This window comes from Phoca vitulina, unplaced genomic scaffold, assembly GCF_004348235.1.
Source record: "Phoca vitulina isolate PV1807 unplaced genomic scaffold, GSC_HSeal_1.0 scaffold10, whole genome shotgun sequence".
Lineage (NCBI taxonomy): Eukaryota > Metazoa > Chordata > Mammalia > Carnivora > Phocidae > Phoca > Phoca vitulina.
Window position 1 is genome coordinate 15,842,633 of NW_022589713.1, and position 23,695 is coordinate 15,866,327.

A 23,695-nucleotide genomic window follows, 5' to 3' on the forward strand; every position below is an offset into this window, starting at 1 on the left:
AAGTTTCTGATGGTATGAAACAAAGAGGATTTGAAATACATGGCAGAAAACAAAACAAATCTTGACAGGACTTTCAACAGGTTACACCACCTCTGTTGCTAACATAAAATACAGGCATAAGCTTAAAATACGGTGCAAATGGTATCACCAAACTAAGAAGTCAAATGGCAAAATTACAAGCCAAAGAATGAACCTTTTGGTCACAGAAGATCAAACCTCAGGTTAAGTATGCCTATGAGGAATCAAGACCAATAGTCTCTGAACATGGGTCCGTTGAGTTTGAAGCATGTCATGTCTACTCAAGAAAGGTTATTCTCTGAAGGCCACTGATGTGGGCGTAGTGGTGTCAGCAATCAGAATCCAGCAGTGCCAACTATGCCTTATCATTCTGGTGTACACATAAAGGAACTTCATTTGGCCTCAGGGGTCTCCTCTTTTGGAATCATGCAATTTTGAAAGGGAGAAGTACGGCACCCTCTCTCATTAAAGAACTAGCTTGGGGCGCCTGGGTGGCTCAGATGGTTAAGCGTCTGCCTTCGGCTCAGGTCATGATCTCAGGATCCTGGGATCGAGCCCCACATCGGGCTCCCTGCTTGGCGGGGAGCCTGCTTCTCCCTCTCCCTCTACTGTTCTCCCTGCTTGTGCTCTCTCGCTCTGTCAAATAAATAAATAAAATCTTTAAAAAATAAATAAAGAAAGAAAGAAAGAAAGAAAGAAAGAAAGAACTAGCTTGTTTACATCATAGAATGTAACTCGAAGTCTTTGACGTTTCTGACAAGTTCTTTTCCAATACATGAGCTAGCCTGATTAGGATTCTGGTATTTTGATAAAAGTAGGATCCCTAGATAATCAGAACCCGAATTTCTTCCTCTTTATTAACCTTAAACTCTTCTGGAGTTACAAGGGCTAAGTTTTACGGAGGTTTATTTAGAAATGCTAAGAGGGCTGCTGTGGCCCTAATGGGGAAGTATTCTGGCTTCTCTCCTTGGGGGCACAAGTTACCCACTGACCTGGTCTTTGGTGCTGTTACTTTATATTCTCTAGACAATTCAGCAAAATGGCACAACATGGTCAAATTCTAACATCTGGAAGGACTGCACTGAAGCTCAAGCTACAGGGCAGGGTAATGTGCAGGAGTCAGTGTAGGACCTGAGTAACCAGAAGCTCGGATGTCAACTGTTTTGAGGTAAGTAGAAATGGGATTCTTCAAAAAGTCTAGGACAGGCTGAAAAAAGCTCTGAACTACTTACCCAGACAGGGACCGGGGTGGAATACAATCCTGCACGCTGGACGTGCTCAGCTATCGGGAATGAAGGGATGCTGCATGGTGCCTCTATACTGGAGGTCCTCAAAACAAATCTGTTGAATGAATGAGCGAATAAGGACCACAGTCCACCAAAAATCAGCCAAGTTAAGTGCAAGAAAAGAATCCTGAGCACTTTTAAAACAGATGGCTTTGTTCTTCTTTGTTACTGAGGACTTCTCACGTTTGCTGTTCCCTTACTGATAGGCAAGGTACAATAATTTTAAGCAAGAAATCTTAAATCAGTAAGAAAGTAAGGTCTCACAGAATAGACAGGCTTCTTGTAATTTATTTGAGTTATTTCCAAGCGACAGTTACAAAAGTTTTTAATTTTTATAATACTCTTGATAAGAAAATAAAATTTAAATAAAAATACATTCTCAACAATACAACATGGTTACACAAATTCACTACATTAAGTTTTGATAACTTACATATTCAAATTGGACACTGTAAAAACCAATATTTACTAGCAACATATTAATTTCCAAGTTAATAAAAATGGAAGCAGATAATATTGGTCAAGACAGGTAATTTAACTCTAGAATGAGTCCTGTATTTTTCACATACTGTAAGGACACCTAAAAGGCTTTTTGTAGCATTGTCATTACAGGATGTACCGTTAGAACAAATTAAAGGTGCTTTTATTTAAAAAAAAAAAAAAGGAAAAAAATCTGTTTTCTAAAACCTGGCATGAATAGCCTTTCTGATAAATGAATGAAATCAGGCTTCAGAAACAAACAAAAGCCACATCATTCACTTTTTTTTTTTAATAATAAGGAAAATCTAGTTTTGACATTTAACCATTACCCGTGACATTATAAACATATTTCTTTGGCAAATAAAATCATTCAATTTGATAAATTATATTCCTGGGGGTAAAAAACTTAGCTATTGCCATCATCTTAGTAAATGAATATTAAAAAACCAAACTAAAAAAAAGAACAACAAACAATAACAAGAATAGATCACCACAACTGCAACTGATGGAAATGGCTAAACTAAGAACCAGAACTGGCATTTATGGCAAGAGTTTTTAAATCATCCTTTTCTCTCCTTCTAGGCGTTTTCAGGTTTTTAGGGTGAAGTGAGCTGCCATGTATTTTTTTTCAAGTGTGGAAAAGGCAGAGAAAGCAGATCTGGTAGCAAAAATCAAAATACTCGTAAGTGTAACAGCAGAGGAATGAGGCCCTTGGAAGCAAGTACCTAGGTTATTGTAGGGTCCTACTGACACGGTCTCTTATTTCAGTAGACTTTCAAAGAAGATTAATTTAATTTCACATTACTTCTTTTTGGCTGTGCCAAGCTGGTTAATTCCAGTCAAATAGGCTGTTTAAAAGTGTCATGTGAAGAAAATAACTATATGACTGAACTCTTCCGTTCAAATTCAGAGTTATGTATTCACACAGCCTTGGTCCCTTTGACAATGCCATGATCTTTAAAAGCAATCATGATTGGGGATTTGATATTAGAAATACTTAAAAAATATTTCTTTTGCCTTGAAAAAGAGCAGAGGGCTAAAACAGCCACTAAAGAATAACAAGTGGTACTTGGCAATGCTCACATGTCCTTTTCAGGTGGACATCTCAGAGACTCTTAAAAGAAAATTTCAATGTGAATGAAATGCAGCAATGAGAAATTTATTAAATGGTTAAATTCTTTCACATTTATATAAATCAGTGTAATTTATGGAATACACAAGCTCATAAAATTTAAAGGAGTCTTTCAAACTTGTCTTTAAAGTGGGCAGGAATAAACCTACCATAATGGAGACTAGGACCAATTCTTAAATAAAACCAATTGATTTTCACAAGTCATTTAGAGAAATACATTGCTCAGTTACAATCATTTCTGGAACAACTCTGATTGTGTGCCAATGGTCTTTAAAAAAATTCCCTAGTAACAATATAATTTAAAAACAATTACTTACCAATAACAAAACTGGCAAAGTGTATCCTGATATATAGCTTATGCTCAGGAAAACAAAAAAAGCACTACTAGCTAGACTTACATTAATAAGTCACAGTTTTAAACAGAAATATGTAAATACTCCAAGGTTCAAAGTACCACATTTAGAAAATGTTTTAAATTTTAAAAGACAAAATAAGAGTACCATGGTTTTTAATACTGATGAAGCAACGTGTATCCCTCTTAACTTCAAGGAGGCAACTTGCTTCGACTGCTTATTTACAATTATGGTTTTTAGGATAAAAGTAAATTATTAGGGAAAAACAGGATTCAAACAGTTGCTTGCCCAAACTCCATTTGGCTAGCAGGAAATAAGAAAACAGGAATGAAATATAAACATTTTCAGGAAAGCACTATTTCTAGACTTAAACACTGATCATTCAACTGATCATAAAGATTAGATACCACAGAGTATCTAAAGTATAATCTGGGGCAGCCCAGATTATTAAAGTGCGCCAAGTGACTGTTCTTAAATTAGCTCTCACCCTCACACTAGGAGGAGGGCGTCCTTATGGTGGTCTTTATAATAACAGGTGAAGTCAAGTGATTTTCCCACCACCTTCTTTCACTGACTACTGTCTCTTCTTTTTCAGAAGAGATGTCCTTACAAGTCATGTTAACTTGAACTTTCAAATCAAGAAAATGAGTACGTGATATTTAAAACAATGAAAAAAATTCAGTGGTCTCATTGTATTTCATCTGCCATCACTCATCCCAAATGTAAACAAGATGCACACAACAGTGTATGTTCCCTGATTCCTCCTGTCTGAGTTCTGTTTACATCTTTAAATAGGCAAAAGGAGCTACCAACCTTCAAGGATGCTCTGGCAGTTTTCAAAAGTCCCTATTGTAATCTGTAATGACTAACAGACGGAAGGAAAATCTCTTTTTTTTTTCTTTTTTGAAGAGGAAGGGTCTGGATGAACTAAATGGAAAGCTCTGAAGTGTCATGGGCTGGGTTTTCTAGTAAAACACAACACTGGCAGTATAGAGCAGGCACTGATGGTACTGAGAAGTCCACAGGACATGGGATGTCACAGCAAGAGATGGTTTGTTAGGGAGGAGTTCTCCTTTTGTTATAAAGCTTCTTTAGGAAGATTCTTTCTATTAAAAAGAAGCTGCAGACACATGGCTTTTGACATATAAGATACGAAGGGAATCTTGAGTTTCAAATTCTCTAGTAATGCATCAATAGCGGGATTCCCAGTTACTTTCAACTATTAAATATTAAATACAATGTGAATATAGGTGACACTGAAGCCAATGTTCATTCTTAAATACCAGGAACAAAATAAACAATGAACTGAAAAACTCCAACAAAAATAGTATTTTCCAGTTCTTCTGAATCAGTTGGTCATACTCTAAGATGTTTTTCCTACAATTGGATTTTCCCTGGAAAATAAAAGAAAACCATTTTTCAAAAGATAGAATATATAACATTTTAAAAAGTGACAAATTATCTCACAGTATCCATTAAGTATTTGTAATTTTCCCTTGATAATCTCTCATGTCGTCTTTTTTTTTTTTTTTTTTCAGATTTTATTTATTTATTTGTCAGAGAGAGAGCGCACAAGCAGGGGGAGTGACAGGCAGAGGGAGAAGCAGGTTCCCTGCTGAGCAAGGAGCCTGATGTGGGACTCGATCCCAGGACCAGGACCGAGTGAGCCATCCAGTCCTCTCTCTCATGTCAACTCTTATTTCATTAACTCAACAAGTATTTACTGATCACCTATTATATGTTAGGCACTATTTTAGAAGCTGTGGATACAGCAGTGAATAAAATAGACAAAACCTTGCTCTCACGGAGCTTACTTTCTGTTATAGGGAAAGTAAAATGAACAAGGAAACTATTTAGTACAAGATAGACTGATTTTTTAAAAAAGATTTATTATTTATTTATTTATTTATTTATTTATTTATTTGGTGGGGGGGGAGAGGGAGTACGAGCACCTGCGTGCTTAGAGGGAGGGGCAGAGGAGAGAAGCAGACTCTCACTGAGTGGGGAGACAGGGGTAGGGCTTGATCCCACAACTCAAGTGGAAATCAAGAGCTGGACACTCAACCTACCGAGCCACCCCAGGCACCCCAAGAGACTGATATATATATATATATATTTTAAAGATTTTATTTATTTATTTGAGAGAGAGAGCAAGAGAGAGAAAGTATGAGTGAGGTGAAGGGCGGAGGGAGAAGCAGGCTCTCTGCTGAGCAGGGAGCCTGACGTGGGGCCCGATCCCAGGACTCCGATATCATGACCTGAGCCGAAGGCAGACACCCAACAGACTGAGCCACTCAGCGTCCCAAGACTGATATTTTTTAATGGAGAAAAATAAAGGTGGGAAAAGGTAGGGTGGTCAGGGGTGGGGGACAGGTACTATTTAAGAAGAGTGGTCAAGCACTGGCTAGGACCTCAAACGGAAATTTCTGGGGACTCCAAGAAAACTATATTAGCACTGCTGGAAGAGAACCAATTACACTAATGTAGAGAAGACAGGATTCGGATGGTTACAATAGCCTTTTTCTATCCGGGGAGAACACACATCTGTCAAACTGATTTTTATTGTTCATAAACCAGAAATTAATAATCACATTTTTTAAAGAGAGAGAGTGGGGAGAGGCAAAGACTGAGGGGGAGAGAGAATCCCAAGCGGGCTCCTCGCCCAGAGCAGAGCCTGGGGAGGGGGTTGCCCTCAATCTACAATCTTGAGATCATGAGCTGAAACCAAGAGTCGGATGCTCAACTGACTGAGCCACCTAGGTGCCCCAATAATCACATTATTTTTATTTTTATTTTATTTTTTATTTTTTTTAAAGATTTTATTTATTTATTTGAGACAGAATGAGAGAGAGAGAGAGAGAGCACATGAGAGGGGGGAGGGTCAGAGGGAGAAGCAGGCTCCCTGCCGAGCAGGGAGCCCGATGCGGGACTCGATCCAGGGACTCCAGGATCATGACCTGAGCCGAAGGCAGTCGCTTAACCAACTGAGCCACCCAGGCGCCCCTATCACATTATTTTTAAAGAATGCTTAAAACAGTGGGGCCAGGATTCAAAATCCCTCACTAATCAGCTGTATGACCTTTGACAAAGCACTTAACATCTCTGAGCCTCAGTTTCTCTAGCTGTAAACTAGGAATATAACCATGTTGGACTGATGTGAGGATGAATGAGACAGTGTACACTGTGGTCTAAGAACTATCCCCTCCCTATTCACCTCTGTGCAAACAGAACTCTGATCCTAGTGCTGATACTGTGCAGCCCCATGTTCCAGGGAAAGCTGGGGGTAACTTTAGATAAGGTTCTTTTCTCTTAGTGAGAAGGAAATAATGTCTTTCTGCCTCTGGATACTATTATATAAAAACAGTGAACTGTTGCAGCTCATCCATGACCATGAAGGGACAAACCTTAGGAATACAGAAATCATCTTGTTGAGGATGGGTAAGTGGCTGGATGGTCCTTGGTAACAATATAGAGCTGCTGGACCAACCAACTATGGAAGTTAGGACTTAATTTGTGAGATTAAAAAATCTCCCCTTGTGGGGCGCCTGGATGGCTCAGCTGGTTAAGGGTCTGCCTTCAGCTTGGGTCATGATCTCAGGGTCCTGTGATTGAGCCCCGCATCAGGCTCTGTGCTCAGTGAGTTTGCTTCTCCCTCTCCCTCTGCCCTTCCCCTCAGCTCGTGCTCTCTCTCTCAAATAATAAATAAATAAAATCTTAAAAAAAATTAAATTAAAATAAAATTTTTCCTATTGGTTAAGCCACCTCAGTGGGGATTCTAAAAACACGCTGCATAATATGATGTAAAACAGGTACACTGCCTGGTGGTGGACTAAGCTCCTAATAAAGTGTTAGATGTTGCTGCTGTTATCCACTGTAATAGTCACCTACATCTGAGGTGGGTCCAAAGAATCAACTATAAAGTACTTGTAGCATTTTCACAGGTTATGTTTTTTTTCAGTACTTAGTATGTATAAGGCACTGTAGAAGATACTAAGATGGAAGAGGAAGGGTAAAAACAAAACAAAAACAAAAGCTACTACGTATTTGACTTAATGAAATAATTAGAACATTAAAAGTGGTGATGAACTACAGCACCAACATAATGAAACAATAGCAGAACTGCAAAGACAAAGACCACTGTGTGAGTGTCCAGGGGAACTTTTTCACAAGAGAAAGGTTCTGAGCTGGGTCTTGAAAGATGAAGGTAAGCAGGAAGCCTGCATGTCAGGTGTGAGTAAAGAGTAGTAGTTGGAATCTCAAACAATGTTTACAAATATGTTTAAAGAATCTTAAGAATACTTACTTGCTCCCATATTTTGCACTACTTGATCTTTTCTTCCTATACTTTTCATGAGGTTCATCTAGCTTCTCTATGATGCTTTTTATTTGCTGAATTGTCTTAAAGGTTGTTACAGAATCCTCGATTACAAAGTTAGAATAATCATCAGGCTCTTTCTGTGGTCCTTGGTAGACTGCTATCGTTCCACAAGCCTCTAAAAGGAGCAGTAAAATCTCTTATCAGAAAACTAATTTCATAAATGTAATTTTTAGTATACGTAAGAACTTTCTGAGTGTCTCAAGCTGGGAAGACTTCCCCTGGAAATGCACAGATAACCCACATACTTTCATTTTATTAATTACGAACAGCACATTTATGCAAAAACAGTATCTTTGTGAGTATCTGTGAAAAACACCCCTTTGGGAGTTTATCAATGTCCACATAAGTAACATTTTGGTAAAGCTTTGAGTATTTTCAACTTTAAGACAATGCCAAAGCAATTACTTCAGGAATTGGTAACAAAGGATTGTGGTTATATAAAAATATTTTAATTGTATATTTACCTTCCATTTTCTGCAGCTTAAGTAAACTGAGGGTAAAAAGGGAATAAATTCTTTCTGTTTCTCTGTCTTCATCAATATCTATTTGGATGTCTGCAGGGACACCTCTATGATAAAAATGAAATTAAAGACACTGAAAAATTTCATTTTGTTAACATGCCAAAAACTTTTGGTGACTTGGGATTAAAAAGCAGAACCTCAGAACTTTGCAGGAGGAAACTCAGAAATCTAGTCTCATTTGACAATTTAATAAAATGGGGCCAAGAGAGGTTTGGTCATTATAGAACTCTAATCCAAAATCCAATCTAAAGAGAAATCATTTTCATAACACCTATGCTTCATCACAAAAGCAATACATTACTTCTTAAGTCCATAGGGCTACAATGGCTGTTCCATACAATTAGAAAGAGAATGCAAAGTCCTTCCTTGCTCAGGCTTATGCATCTACTTCGACATTGCTCCCCCCACCCCACTTTTTTTGACTTGTGCCAACCACTATTTATTTGAGAACATTTTCATCACCCCAAGAAGAAACCCTGTATCCATTAGCACTCCCCAAACCTTCCTCCCTCCAGGCATCACAACCACTAATCTACTTTCTGTCTATAAATTTACCTATTCTGGATTTTTTTTATAAAAGTCATCATATAGTATACGGCCTCTGTTTCTGGCTTCTTTCACTTGGCATGTTTTCAAGGTCCACCCGTGTTGCAGCATGTATCAATACTTTATTCCATTTTATGGCTGATAATATTTCATTCTATTGATATACCACACTGCTTTTTTTAATCAGAAAGAAACTTACGCAGTACATGGCTTGCAGCCGAGAGCGTTCTCACTGGTCTCCAGACAGCAGAGCCAGTTTCCGTTGAGATATGCAGAGGGGTGATAAAAGCTGAGCCTGTTCTGATTGCATCGGCTCACCCTGCAGAGTACGTCTATCCATTCATTAGCTTCTACACAATTATTTGCCTGGACATAGAGTGGTTTCTCCATATGTATTACTTGGAACATCTTCATAGGCAATTAAGATAAAAAGTTAGTAACAGAGTCTAAAAACCAACACAGTACAAACAGAAAAAGGTATATAAGAGAAAAATAGTTTGCTTGGCTAGATAACTGCTGCTCAGGTATCTTACAAATTGTTACTTTTCAAGTAAATTAGTTCCAAGGACAATCTGAGTCACATGGTACTAAGTACAATAGAATATAATTTTTAGAAGTCACACATGTCCAAAGAATGGACTATCATATAAATAGGAATGAAGGAAGGGAACTGCAGATGGAGGAAAAAGTATGAGTAAGGGCAAAGCAGTGGGAGAATACAGAGAAACAGGAAATCACCCTCACTGGTTTGAGTATACAGTATATAAGATTGCACAGACTGGCTGGGACTATATTATTAAAGACTTGAATGTCAAGTTGAAAGGTCAGATTAGAGAAGTACTGAGAAAAGTACCTTTAACTTAATAGGCTAGGCAGACTATATAAGGCATCAATCACAATGGACAATTTTATTTATTTAAAAAAATTTTTAAACATTTAAAAAAATTTTTATTTGAGTATAGTGGAGACACAATGTTAGTTTCAGGAAAAATAATGGACAATTTTAAGACAGTTCTAGTCAACAATTAATTAAAATAGTAATGATTAATGGCAAATACAAAACAACCTTGAAAATTTTCAATCAAGTAATATGTGCAATTTAAAAAGTTTTAAGTGATTATTCATGTAACTTACATTTTTCTTGTTGAAAGAGCTCTCTTCCAGTTTTTCCACAGCAAGAATGTTTTTCACTGGAATTGTGTAAATTGCATCTTTGCCTAAATAATAAAAGAAGTAGAACAAAATTAAAATGATTTCCATCAGAATTTTAAGAGGTTAATTACATAAGGTTTAAGCTCATCCTCTTCATAGTAGGAATATAAGTAACCTAAAGATTTCCTAATGATGTACATATAAGTATTCTTTGTTTTATGGAACAGATGAATTTTGCTTGTTTTCTGAAAGTTACTTTCTCTTTATGTTTTTCAATATAAAATTTAAAACATTTTTAAAGAAAAATATGGGAATAAATTTGATCTTGATATAGAAAATTGGAATGTTGTTGTATTTTGTAACAATTATATGGGAACTGAAAAAATAATATACTTAGCAGTAGAGGCCTGGTCAATACTTGCCCAGACATGTAATTTTCTTTCAGGGAGTTCTCATGTAAGGGGTGAATCAGACTGCTAAGTGGATTTTTCTGGTTTTAACAGTCTAATACTTAAGGGATTGACCCTGAAAACAATGATTTAAAATTGAAAAGTTGTTTATTATTATCATATATTGGCTGATCAGATGACTAGAACTACCAAATTTACTCTAAGGGATATAGGGAACAAGAGTAAAAATTTTATTTGGTAGAGTGAATCCTTTACACCTAATCTAAGAATTTGGAAATTTGGGTTTGCCTTTTAAAGGAGCTCCATTATAATATGGCATGATGATATGACGCATTTTGATTTACAATTTACCTGAGAATAGACTGTATCTCATATCATAGAAACTGTAAGCAAATATAATTATGGCTTTTCCTGGTCATTTTGTAATGTTCTTAGAAAAATCGAAGCTTTGCTTTAATTCTCCCAGAGTTTAAAGCAGAGTTTAATGACATGTATACTGAAGCGCTGGAAGTTAAGAACTTTACGTTCATACTGGTCCATGGGTTAATGTACACCTTTTTGGTCAAAGACAATTATTTGGTTAGTAAATGTTTTGGGTCTTGAACAGACAGGTTAACCCAAAGTATATGTTAAGCCCGGTTGCTGGTATAAAATCTAAAATTTGTGTAATTCAAGCAGATCTGATGTATAATTTTTTAGAAAAGATAAAGTTACTTAATTAAACTATCATACATTTAATGTCTAGTATATACCAGACACTCTTCTAACCACCTGGGATACAGCAGTAAACAGAACATATAAGGCCCCTAATGAAGTGTGCATTTAGGTCTGGAAAGACTGACAAAAGACAAATATTAGGTAGACATAAATGCTATAATGAAAATAACCTAAGGTGATATAATAGAAAGTAGCTGGGAAGTTCCTTTAAATTGGATGGTTAGGGAAAACTTTTCTCAGGAAACAACATTTAAATTCAACAAATACAAATCCTAAGTGCATGAGAAAATAAGACTATCAGCAGTATCCTGGAAGCAGACAAGATCAAATTTATGGCAGCGGGGGGAGGGGAGAGTAAACTGAAGGAAGCCACAGCCCGAACATGTAGGAAAAGACATCTGCGTAAGTAGGAGTAGTCAGAAGACAGCTTCAAGCCAGAGTCACTGGACACAGAGAGCTGGGGATTGGGGACACAAGGACACACACACACACACACACACACACACTCAGACATACATCAGGATGATTAACAGGTAAGCTGAGTCTGGAAGAGCTCCCCCTCCCTCAGCTTGTACCAAGCGGCAGTCAACAGAGGTTTATTTCCCAGGCTAAGCAGTAATGATGCCTACTAGGGTGGCAGAGCGGTGCTCTGTCACAGGTAGTCGCTGGCCCCCAGGAGGGAAGGAGAGCACGCACACCAGAAGACAAGCAGCAGGCTTGCCCCTCGGCAGCTTGTTCTGTACCTCCCTCACAACCATTGGCAGTAAGCTACCGAACACTCAAGCAGGGGAACAGAGTGTAAAAACACACAGATGAGCAAATCACCAAAAAGATCACCAAACGATGAGGGAAATCAGTACCCTGAAAGAGAGACACAGATACAACAAAGAGGATAACATCTGAGGAAATGAAGGATACAATGAAGTACCTCTGGGTACTGATCTACATGGAATAGCACCACAGAGATTCCAGAGAATTCAGTAATTTTGCAGGAAGTTTCTATCTTTAGATCTGTTTAACACACAAAGCAATCATATACCCTAGAACTGCTATATTTGTTCATTTCTGGGCAAATTATAACATAGCATATGTAGAGAAAGTATATTGCTCCCAGGCACATATATTATCATGATGTCATTAGAGTTAACTTCACAGTTACTAGTGTTAACTGAAATGAATTGCAAGGTGATTAGATTTTACTGAGGACTCTCCAAAAATACAGTACAAAAGGACAAAGAAAGAGAAAGTTAAAAAAGTTAAGAGCCATGATGGATGGATGTATAAATTTTAATACCTAATAAGAATTCCAGAAACAGAACAGAAAGAGTGTTCAGGAGAAAACGACCAATGAAAATGTCCCAGAGATAAAAAACAGAAATCTCCAGACTGAAAGGATCCAACAAGTGCTGAGCAGCACGGAAGGAAAAAGTCCATAACCTCACACTGGGGAGTAAAATATTAGAACTTGAAGGCTAAAGAAATTCCTAACAGTTACTAGGGAAAAGAATCAAGACACAATCAGACTGACATCAAAATTCTCACCAGCAACACTGGAAACTAGCAAACCATGGAGTAGTATCTTCAAAGTTCTCAGGGAAAATGATTTTAAATTGTCTATCATTTAAGAGTAAGGGTGAAATAGACTTTTAAAAAAATATGCATGGACTCAGAAAATTTACCAGCCATAAACCCTACTGAAATAATTCTTTGAGGAAGCACTCTTGCAAAATAAATAATAAATGCAGGAAAAGGCAAATATGTAAGAAACAGTGCTGAGCAAAGAAATCAGCAAAACTGACAAACATGGATAGAAAATCATGCAAGAATAATGTAAGAAGGCAAAAGAAAAAGAGAACCTAGTCTTACAGTTCCATATAACTTCATTAAGGAGATGCTTGGGAAAATAATAAATTCAAAGCAACCTATTATTCTTTTCCTAAGTGAATGGGGACTTTGATTAACTGTAGACATTAAGATAAACATGTAAGTTTAAATTTGTCTGTTAACAATCTTAGAGTACAAATAGGATGCCCAAATTCTCTCACGGGGGGGGGGGGCGGGGGGGGGGGGAAAGCATGCAATCAAGGGCTTGATTAGTCCAATAAAAAGGCAGGAAAGGAAAAATAAACCTAATAAACAGAAAAGCCTAGTAAACAGAAAATACAAAACAAAGCAGTAATCATAGTAATCACAATAAATGTGAGTGCATTAAATTTCCCCTTAAGGGGCACCTGGGTGGCTCAGTTGGTTAAGCGTCTGCCTTTGGCTCAGGTCATGATCCCAGGGTCCTGAGTTTGAGCTCCGCATCAGGCTCTCTGCTCAGCGGAGAGCCTGCTTCTCTCTCCCCCCTGCCTGCAGCTCCCCCTGCTTATGTTCTCTCTGTGTCAAATAAATAAATAAAATCTTAAAAAAAAAAAAAGATGAATGAAACCCAGTTTCAGTTAAAATTTCTATTACCTCTTCAAAAAGTTGAACCTAGAGTTACCATATGACTCATCAATTCCATCCCTAGGCATATATACCCAAAAGAACCAAGAAACATTATATCCACACAAAAACTTATACAGGAATATTCAGAGCAAAATCATTCATAATAGGAAAAAACTGGAAACAATCTGTCCAGCTTTTGAATGGATAAACAAGATCTGGCCTATATCCATACAATGTAATATTATTCAGCCATAAAAGGAATAAAGTACTGACTCATGCTAGATCATGGATGAGCTTGGAAGACATTATGCTAAGAGAAAGAAGCCACTCTTAAAAGGTTATATATTTTATGAGTCCATTTACAGGAAATGCCCAGCATAGGCAAATCCATAGACATAGAAAGTAAATAGATGGTTGTTGGGAGCTAGGAGAATGGAGGTATGGAGAGTGACTGCTAATGGGCACAGGACTTCTTTCTGGGGTGAAAAAATGTCCTGGAACTAGTGATCTTACAACTTTGTGAATATAACAAAAAAAGCTTTCTGGGATTTGAAGTAGGAAGGACTGTGTTAAAATCAAGATAAATTTGAGAAGTTTGAGAAGTGACTTCTTAAAAAATATTGAATTTTCAAATCCACAAACATGATGTACACCTTTTACGTCTTCTTTATTTTATCTTAGCAATGTTCTGTAGTTTTCAGTGCAGAAGTCTTGTACTTCTCGGGGCGCCTGGGTGGCTCAGTCGTTAAGCGTCTGCCTTCGGCTCAGGTCATGATCCCAGGGTCCTGGGATCGAGCCCCGCATCGGGCTCCCTGCTCCGCGGGAAGCCTGCTTCTCCCTCTCCCATTCCCCCTGCTTGTATTCCCTCTCTCGCTGTGTCTCTCTCTAATAAATAAATAAAATCTTAAAAAAAAAAAAAAAAAGAAGTCTTGTACTTCTCTGGTTAATTTATTCCTAATTATTTTTTTGGGGGGGGGAGAGCTACTGTAAATGGTATTTTAAAAATTTCATTTTCTAACCATTTCCTTCCAGTGTATAGAAATACAGCTGATTTGTATATATGAATCATGTATCCCACGGCCTCACTAAATTCATTTATTGGTTCAAGTACTTGTTTTGAAGATTCCTTAGGATATTCTATGTATGCCTCCCCCGCCCTCCCTTTTTTGGCCTTATTACATTACAACCTCCAGGACAATGTTGAGTAGAAATGATCTAAGTAGATAATCCTTGCTTTGCTCCTGATCTTGGATATGATGTTCTCTTTATTGTATTTATTGATATGACTGTGTTTAAGCTATCATTTTGCTATTTCTTGTTTCATTTTGTTTCCCATTTATTGCATCTGATCTTTGCTCCTCTGTTCTTCCTCTCCTGCCATATTTATTTATTTACTTTTGGGGTAAGGGAGAGGGGATGGGCTATACTTTTTTCTAAAAATGTTTTTGTTCTAGCAATTATAGTATACAGTCCTCATTATGGTCTACTTAAAATTAAAAAATTAAAATTATTGTGTCACTTCACATTAAATGTAAGAGCTTTGCAAATAATTTACTCTAGTCCTATATTTTACATCTACATTTGTTATAAACTGTGCAATTAAATGTTACAAATTTTGCTTATTAAACAGTTGCTTTTTAAGGAAAATGAGAGAAAAGACATTCTTACATTTACCTACATATTTACCATTTCCAGTGTTCTTCATTCCTTCCTGTTGATCTAAGTTTCCATCTGGTGTTATTTCACTTCAACCTGAAGAATTTCCTTTAGCGTTCCTACAGTGAAAACCTGTTTGCAATGGAGTCTCCCAGCTTTCATTTACCTAAAGGATATTTTCCTTTTTAAAGTAAATTTTCACTAGAATTCTAGGTTGAGAGTTTTATTTTCTTCAGCATTTTAAAGAGGTCATTCTATTGTCTTTTTGCTTTGGTTGCTTCTTATGAGAAGTTAGCTGTCAAGCGTATTGTTCTCCTGTATGCAATTTGTCTTCTGTTCTTCTGGTTTTGAGATTTTCTGTATCTCTTTGGTTTAATTTAATTACTATATGTCTAAGTGTGATTTTCTTTGTATTTATCACACCTGGAGGTCACTGAGTTTCTTAGATCTGTAAAATAATGTTTTTCACCACATTTGAGGCCATTATTTCTTTAAATATTTTTTCTGCTCTACTCTTTACTCTCCTTCTGACACCAACCAGGCACAAGTTAGGCTGTCTGATATTGTTCCAAAAGCCACTGAGGTTCTATCGTTTGTTTTTTTTCTCTCCTAGTCTTTTTTCTCTGTGTTCCCAGATTGGATAATTTCTACTAATCTATCTTCAAGTTCCCTGAACTTTTCTTTAATATTTCAGTTGAAATATTGCACTTCTAGATTTCCATCTGATTCCTTTTAATAGTTTCTAATGTTTCTTTTGCTGAAATCCTTCGTTTCTTTACTCATGACTATCTTTTACATCAAGTCCTTCAAGTACTTGTAATACCTCTAAAGTTCATGTCTGTATATCCTATTTTACCGTTTCTTCTCAAACTTGTTAATGTTTCATTGTATACTGGACATAAGGAATGACACACTGTAGAGACTGTATTCAGTTACCTTCCCTTGAACAGTTACATTAGTTAAATCACTCTGAGACTTGGCTTTATACCTTATTCTTAATCTTAGGACAGTCTTTACTGCTGAGCCACTGCCTTTTTGCTATTTCAATGAAAACCCCAGGGTGTTCATTAAGCCCTTCTAAAATTCCAAAATGTTTCTCCTGGGGAGAAAAGGAATTGAAATTTCTGTTCATCTTTTTAAGTCTTTCCTGTTACTACTTTTCAGTAGCTTCTTTGAACTTCCCCCTTGCATAAGCAGTTGAAGAATCAGCCAAGGATTTCCAGGGAGTTCATATACAGATTGGAAGGCTCATCCTCTTTTCCCTCAATTTCCAGCTCCTCTGGCAGTCTTGAACTGTATCTTCTAATACCTCAAGCCAATAAAACTGTGGCTTCCTACTTGAATTTCAGCCATCTCACACTGCACAGGCTAGGAGTGCCTTCAGAGAGAAAAGCCATATAATAATATTCCAGCATGTCTCCCATTTTTGAGGGTCAAATCCTTCAGAGTTGCCTTATATAGTCTTCCAAGTTGTTATCTATGAAAGAATTAGTCTAATACTGACACACTTCATTTTATTGTGTGTTGCTTTATTGCACTTCACAGATACTGTGTTTTTTTAATAAACTGAAGGCCTGTGCTAACCCCGCAGCAAGCAAGTCTGTTGGTACCATTTTTCTTGCTCTTTTTGTGTCTGTGTCACATTTTGGTAATTCTCACAATATTTCAAACTTTCCCATTATTATTATATTTGTTATGGTGATCAGTGATCTTTGATATTACTACTCTAATTCTTCTGGGGTACCATGAATTATGCCCATATAAGACAGCAAACTTAACTGATAAATGTTGTGTGTGCTCTCAATGTTCCACCAACCAGCCATTCTCCCATGTCTCTCCCTCTCCTTGCTCCTCCCTATTCTCTGAGACACAACAATACTGAAATTAGGCCAATTAATAACCCTACCATGGCCTCTAAGTGTTCAAGTGGAAGGGAGAGTTGTACATCTCACTTTAAATCAAACGCTAGAAATTATTAAGCTTAGTGAGGAAGGAATGTCAAAAGCCAAGACAGGCCGAAAGCTAGGCCTTCTTGTGCCAAACAGCCAAGCTGTGAATGCAACAGAAAAGCTCTTGAAGGAAATTAAAATGTTACTCCAGGGAACACATGAATGATAACAAATTGAAACAGCCTCATTGCTGATATGGAGACAGTTTTAGCAGTCAGAACAGATGATCACACCAGCTACATTTCCTTAAGCCAAAGCCTAATCTAGAGCAAGGCCCTAACTCTTTTCAATTCTATTAAGGCTAATAGAAGTGAGGAAGCTGCACAAGAAAAGTTTGAAGCTAGCAGAAAAAGAAGGAAAGAAGCCTTCTCCATAGCACAAAAGTACAGAGTGAAGCAGCAAGTGCTGATGTAGAAGCTGCAGCAAGTTATTTAGAAGATCTAGCTAAGATAATTGATAAAGGTGGCTATACTAAACAACAGATACTCCATGTAGATAAAAGTCTTATATTGGAAGAAGACGCCATCTAGGACTTTCACAACTAGAGAGAAGTCAATGCCTGGCTTCAAGGCTTCAAAGCCTTCAAGGACAAGCTCTCTTGTTAGGAACAAATGTAGCTGACTTTAAGTTGAAGCCAATGCTCATTTACATTCTAAAAATCCTAAGGCCCTTAAAAATTACGCTGAATCTACTCTGCCTGTGCTCTGTAATTGGAACAAAGCCTGGATGACAGCACATCTGTTTACAACATAATGTAGTATATATTTTAAGCCAACTGTTCAGATTTACTGCTCAGAAAAAGACATTCCTTTCAAAATATTAAGGCTCCTGACAATGTACCCAGTCACCCAAGTGCTCTGATGAGGATATACAACGAGATTAGTGTTGTTTTCATGCCCGCCAACACAACATCCATTCTGTAGCCCATGGATCAAGGAGTAATTTTGACTTTAAAGTCTTAATAGTTAACATTTCATAAGGCTATAGCTGCCACAGATGGTGGTTCCTCTGAAGGATCTGAGCAACATAAACTGAAACCTTCTGGAAAGGATTTACCATTCTAGATGCCATTAAGAACATTTGTGATTTGTAAGAAGTCAAAATATCAACATTAACAGGAGTTTGGAAGAAAGTTGATTCTAGCCCTCCCTGATAACTTTGAGTGGTTTAAGACTTCAGTGGAGGAAGTAACTGCAGATGTATTGGAAGGAACATGAGAACTAGAGTTAGAAGTGGAGCCTGAAGATGTGACTAACCTGCTGTAATTTCAAGGTAAAACTTTAATGGATGAGGAGTCTTATTACGGATGAGCAAAGAAAGTAGTTCTTGAAATGGAATCTATTCTTGTGAAGACGCTGTGAAGACTAGTAAAATGACAACAGGACTTAGAGCATTATCTAAACTTAATTGATAAAGCAGTGGAAGAGTTTGAGAGGATTGACTCGGATTTTTTTTTTTTTTAAGATTTTATTTATTTGACAGAGAGAGACACAGCGAGAGAGGGAACACAAGCAGGGGGAGTGGGAAAGGGAGAGGCAGGCTTCCTGCTGAGCGGGGAGCCCAATGCGGGGCTCGATCCCAGGACCCCGTGACCATGACCTGAGCCAAAGGCAGTCGCCTAATGACTGAGCCACCCAGGCGCCCCTGACTCGGATTTTGAAAGAAGTTCTACTATGGGTAAAATGCTATCAAACAGCATCACATGCTACAGAAAAATCATTCATGAAAAAAGAGTCAACTGATGTGGCAAATTTCATAGTTGTCTCATTTTATGAAACTGCCACAGCTACCCAACCTTCAGCAATCACCACCCTGAGTAGCCAGCAGCCAAACATCAAGGCAAGACCCCTCCACCAGCAAAAAGATTACAACTTGCTGAAATCTCAGAAGATGGTTAGCATTTTTTTAAGCAAAGTATTTTTAAATTAAGGTATGTACATTGTCTTTTTTAGACATAATGCTATTGCACACTTAACAGACCACAGTAGAGCATAAAGATAACTTTTATACACATTGGGAAGCCAAAAAATTCATTTGACTCACTTTATTGTGAATAAGCTTTACTGTTGTGGTCTGGAACCAAACCCACCGTATCTCTGAGGTACGGCTGTACAAGCCCCTTCACTACTGAGAACTCATGGGTCTGTTTTTAAAAAAGTAACTTCATCAGTGTAGTTGTGTAAGCTCAAATCCTCGGAGTTATCCTTGTCTTGCCTTTCTCTCACTCTTGATATCTGATCCTTTAGCAAAACACCTGAGTACTATCTTTCAAAAAATCCAGAATGTGAGGGGTGCCTGATGGCTCAGTTGGTTAAGTGTCTGCCTTTGGCTCAGGTCATGATCCCAGGGTCCTGGGTTCGAGCCCCGCATCGGGTTCCCTGCTTGGTGGGAAGCCCGCCTCTCCCTCTGCCTGCCGCTCCCCCTGCTTGTGCTCTCTGTCAAATAAATAAATAAATAAAAACTTAAAAAAATAAAAAAAGATCCAGAATGTGATCCACTTTTATTGCCTCCATTGCTACCAACTGGTCCAAGCCATTATCTTTGCTCCCCTGAATTATTACCATGCCTCTTAACTGGTCTCCTCACCCCCTTCATTCTATTCTCCACGTGGTATGAGTGATTGATCCTATTAAAACATAAGTCAAATGATGTAATTCCTCTCTTTAAAGCTCTCCAGTGCCTTTCCATCTTTGACTCAGAGTAAAAGTTTTAGAATGGCCCACAAAGCCCTAAAAATATCAAGCTTCTCCATGACCTTTCTGACCTAAGTTCCTAGGACTACCCCTTTTACTCTTTTTTTCCCCCTTAGCCACAAGAGCTTTCTCTTATCTCTTAAATACTCTAGGCATGCTTCTGTTTCAGGGCCTTTGTACTGGCTGCTGTTAACTATGCATCACTATTACCCCAGATATCCACATGACTCACTCCCTTATCATCTTTAGGTCTTTGTTCAAATGACACTTTCTTAGTGAAGTCCTCCCTGGCTAGACTTTTTAATACTGCAACTCTCCTCATAAGCCTATCATTCTCTCTTCCCTTTCTCTGCTTTATTTTTGTCCATCTCATTTCCAATATACTATATAATTTTTTTGTTCATCATCTATCATTTAAAATTCCACAAGGGCAAAAATTTTGGTATGTTTTGTTTACTACTGTTTTCTCTAGAGCCTAGGACAGCATCTGGCACATACCAGGCACTCAATAAAATATTTGTTGAATGAATGTATGACTGCAACAATGGTGTTCTTTAGCTACCAAAGAAAAAAATGCTGCAGAACGCAGTGTGTAAAAATATGAGCAGGTGAGGGACGCCTGGGTGGCTCAGTCGTTAAGCGTCTGCCTTTGGCTCAGGTCATGATCCCAGGGTCCTGGGATCGAGCCCCCATCGGGCTCCCCACTCAGCGGGAAGCCTGCTTCTCCCTCTGCCACTCCCCCTGCTTGTGTTCCCTCTCTCGCTGTGTCTCTCTCTTCAAAAAAAAAAAAAAAAAAAAAACTTAAAAAAAAAATATGAACAGGTGAAAACGAATTCAACCTAAATGTACTGAGATTTATGTTTCAAACATCATCAAAGTTTCTTTTATATTGTCCATAGGCTATATGAACTGGAACATTTGATATCACATGGAAGTTGTGTACGCTGTATGTATCTGTGTACATCAGGTCTCCCAAGAGTGGACAATACCTAACCAAGTTTGGAGAACACAGAATGGATTTCAGAGATGAATCTGTTAATAATCTATTATTAGTACTCTTGGTGGAAATTTCAGAAACCTAGAGCAATGGTTCTTAAAGTAATTCAGATGATAATATATCTGGAAGACATGGTGCTCTTTGAAGAACACCATTTATTAAAAACATTTACGACATGGTTTAACGAAGGTAGTAAAAAATGGTCCCTGACACTGAGGATCTTACAGACTAGAGGAAGAGACAGACAAAAGTAAGGACTACATGGTGTGACAGGAGTTATTCCTAAGGTGATAAAGAAACAGAATAAGGGAATAGCTCAACTGAAGTGGCTAGAGGCTTATAACTGACTTCCATAAACAGCTGATAACTGATCTGAGGCTTAAAAGGACAACAAATTACACAGGTGAAGAAGGAAAGAAAAGAATTTCTAGGTATAGCATATGCAAAAGCATGAAGGTAAAAGAGCACATGTTAAAGAGGCTGGAAGTCAATAACTCATTTGATTTCAGCATACAACTAGAAGAACTTTTACTTACAGAAGATGACTACACTGCAATATAGCAATATAAGACCATAATCACAAGCACACATATTCATAAAAAACTGTCAATATAATCATGACCGACTGCTGAGGGCTCTATAATACTCATTTGCCACACATTAATCTAGTTGTATTGAAGATAAGTTGCATACTATTACTTGTGAGTGATTACCTAAGCAGGCATCTAAACCTTAACAACTTACTTAGGAAAAACCCTTAAAATTGAGAACATTCTATTAATTCCTTTTCCAGTAAAATGGGAAAAGACCATACTATTTGATTCTAAGTGATAAAAATACTTGGTTCAGAATACTAGTGTCCAGTAAGAGGCAGAGTGAAAGACCCAATGATTTAGAGCCATTTATAGAAAATCTGGGAGAGACTCTTTCAGACACCAAAGTCACATGGCAAGTGTAGCAAGAGATTTAACTAGGAGTCTTGGCTATCCAGCAACAGCAAGGAAATAGGAAGTAAGCGAAACATTTGCTTAAACAATCAGAGACTCCAAAGCCCATGCATTTCCTCCACATAGGAAAGTCCTTAAATCTTCCATCAGAGCCTTTTAATCTTAAACATAATTTTAACAAACACAGTACCTGTATCCTCATTCAGTGTATCTGTGGTAAAAAATCGAGCTGGGTGATGAAGGTGGGAGTGACATGTTACATTATGGTTCACTGACAGCATAAGAAATTTAAAGTAACAGCCTGAATATAAAGGGGATAGAGAAAAACTGTATAAAGCAAACACAGGAACATAAAAGCACAGCAGTCCAAGGCATTTAGCTGGGGAGTAAACAGCTGCACACACCCATAAGCAGCTCTGAAAACACCACTAAATCAAAGCACTACATAATAAGTAATATTATCAATGACAGCCCCAAGTCATCTAGAAAATGTTAACTTACGTTCAATGAATTCTTTTTTAGAAGGCAGGGAAGCATGTAATACATTTTGGAAAAATCCATCAAAATAGTTAAAACAAAAGGCATGGATGCTTAAAACTGTAGGCTTTGATACATAATCTTGAAACTTCATATAATAGAGCTTATTCCTCCAATGTCATTCCAGTAGGTTAAATTTCTTAAGGCCTGAAAACAATGTAATTTCTAATGTGTCTATTTTATACCTACAGCAGCCTAATCACTCTATAGAATTTTATCCTCATAAGACCACTAGTTAGAACAGAGGTTCTTAAGAACTGTAGATGAATTTTGATCTACAAACTCATTGAAAGTATATGCAAAATTTTGTGTCTAGTCTGTATGTGCATTTTTCTGGAGGAAAAAGGCCAAAGCTATCACCTGATTCTTAAAGTTCTAAGCCAAAAAAGACTTTAGAATACTAGTTTAGATTAGAAAATACTTTAAATGAGGAAAAAACAGCTAATTTATTCATGGAGAATGACTAAATTAAATTTTATTTCAATGTACTGTTAATGTAAACTAGCATATTATGACAGCTACTTTTTTAAAGTTGCTATATATGTGAGAGCATTTATATAGTATTCAACATAAGCTGTAACTTCTAAAACACTGCCATAACAAATTATCTGGGTGCCTAAAAATAAAATGACTTCGGTTTCTTATATCTTACTAATACATTTGGCTATATGTAATCATTTTGGTAGAGCCATAATATGGAATTATGAAACAATTTTTCTTATCACTCTACTCTTCAAAAATCTCCACTGAAGCATTCTACTTAGTTGAATCTACATTCTCTTGAAAGCACCCAATTGCTGGTGTTTGTTATCATTTCAGAATTTACAGCAGAAGCTCTCCTAACAGATCTTTACCTAACAGAGCTAATGTATTAACATGTACACTGTAAAACATAACAAACGATGCTCATGGGATGCTGAGTGCTTGTGGGTAACTAGGCTACTGTCTGTTAAGCCTGCATCCTTCTGTTTCCGTTGGTTAGGCTGTTCTGTTTATCAACTCCGCTGGGTTGTTCCCAAACCTATTTATGCGATTTTTCCATGTTATAATAATTTACTTAAATATATGTAGAGTGACAAAATAAGTGCTCCCTACTAAGAGGTTTACTGTTTATTTGAAAATCAGGTGAGTGCTTTGAGAAGCTTCAAAAAAGGAGATCCACACCCATATAAATAAAGTTAATTTATATGCGGGTGAGACACCTATAAAAGAGTAGGGGTGACTATCATGAAATCTAATAGGATTCTGTACTTGGATTGCATTTTCAAGTATTTAAGTTCTAGATTCACTTTGGAGAAATCAACCAGAAAACTGATGCATTATGGGTATATTTGCACAAGAAAGACAAAGGGGAAATCCAATCTATAGATCCATATTCAAAGAAAAGATCTTGATTCTCTATCAAAAGATTTGGTAAACAAATATATATATATATTTAAGATATGTATGTACCTTTTTGTCTGTTTTTAAATGATTCTTGCTTTAAGTGAACA

At 37.3% G+C, this 23,695-nt stretch overlaps 1 protein-coding gene across 3 annotated transcripts in view; it reads right to left on the reverse strand.

Annotated features, from left to right (window-relative positions):
• Positions 1-783: 783 nt before the first annotated feature.
• Positions 784-23,695, reverse strand: part of RASA2 (RAS p21 protein activator 2) — a 124,382-nt gene continuing 101,470 nt past the window's right edge. For 2 of the 3 annotated variants that reach the window (XM_032408568.1, XM_032408567.1), the window contains exons 20-24: positions 9,849-9,931; positions 8,914-9,122; positions 8,112-8,215; positions 7,573-7,762; positions 784-4,663 (exon numbers count right to left, since the gene is read on the reverse strand). In XM_032408568.1, the coding sequence (XP_032264459.1) occupies positions 4,633-4,663; positions 7,573-7,762; positions 8,112-8,215; positions 8,914-9,122; positions 9,849-9,931 (617 nt within the window). In that variant the 3' untranslated portion in view covers positions 784-4,632. Of the gene's footprint in view, positions 4,664-7,572; positions 7,763-8,111; positions 8,216-8,913; positions 9,123-9,848; positions 9,932-22,166; positions 22,179-23,695 lie in introns of all 3 variants that reach the window. The other variant, XM_032408566.1, reaches the window with a different exon arrangement.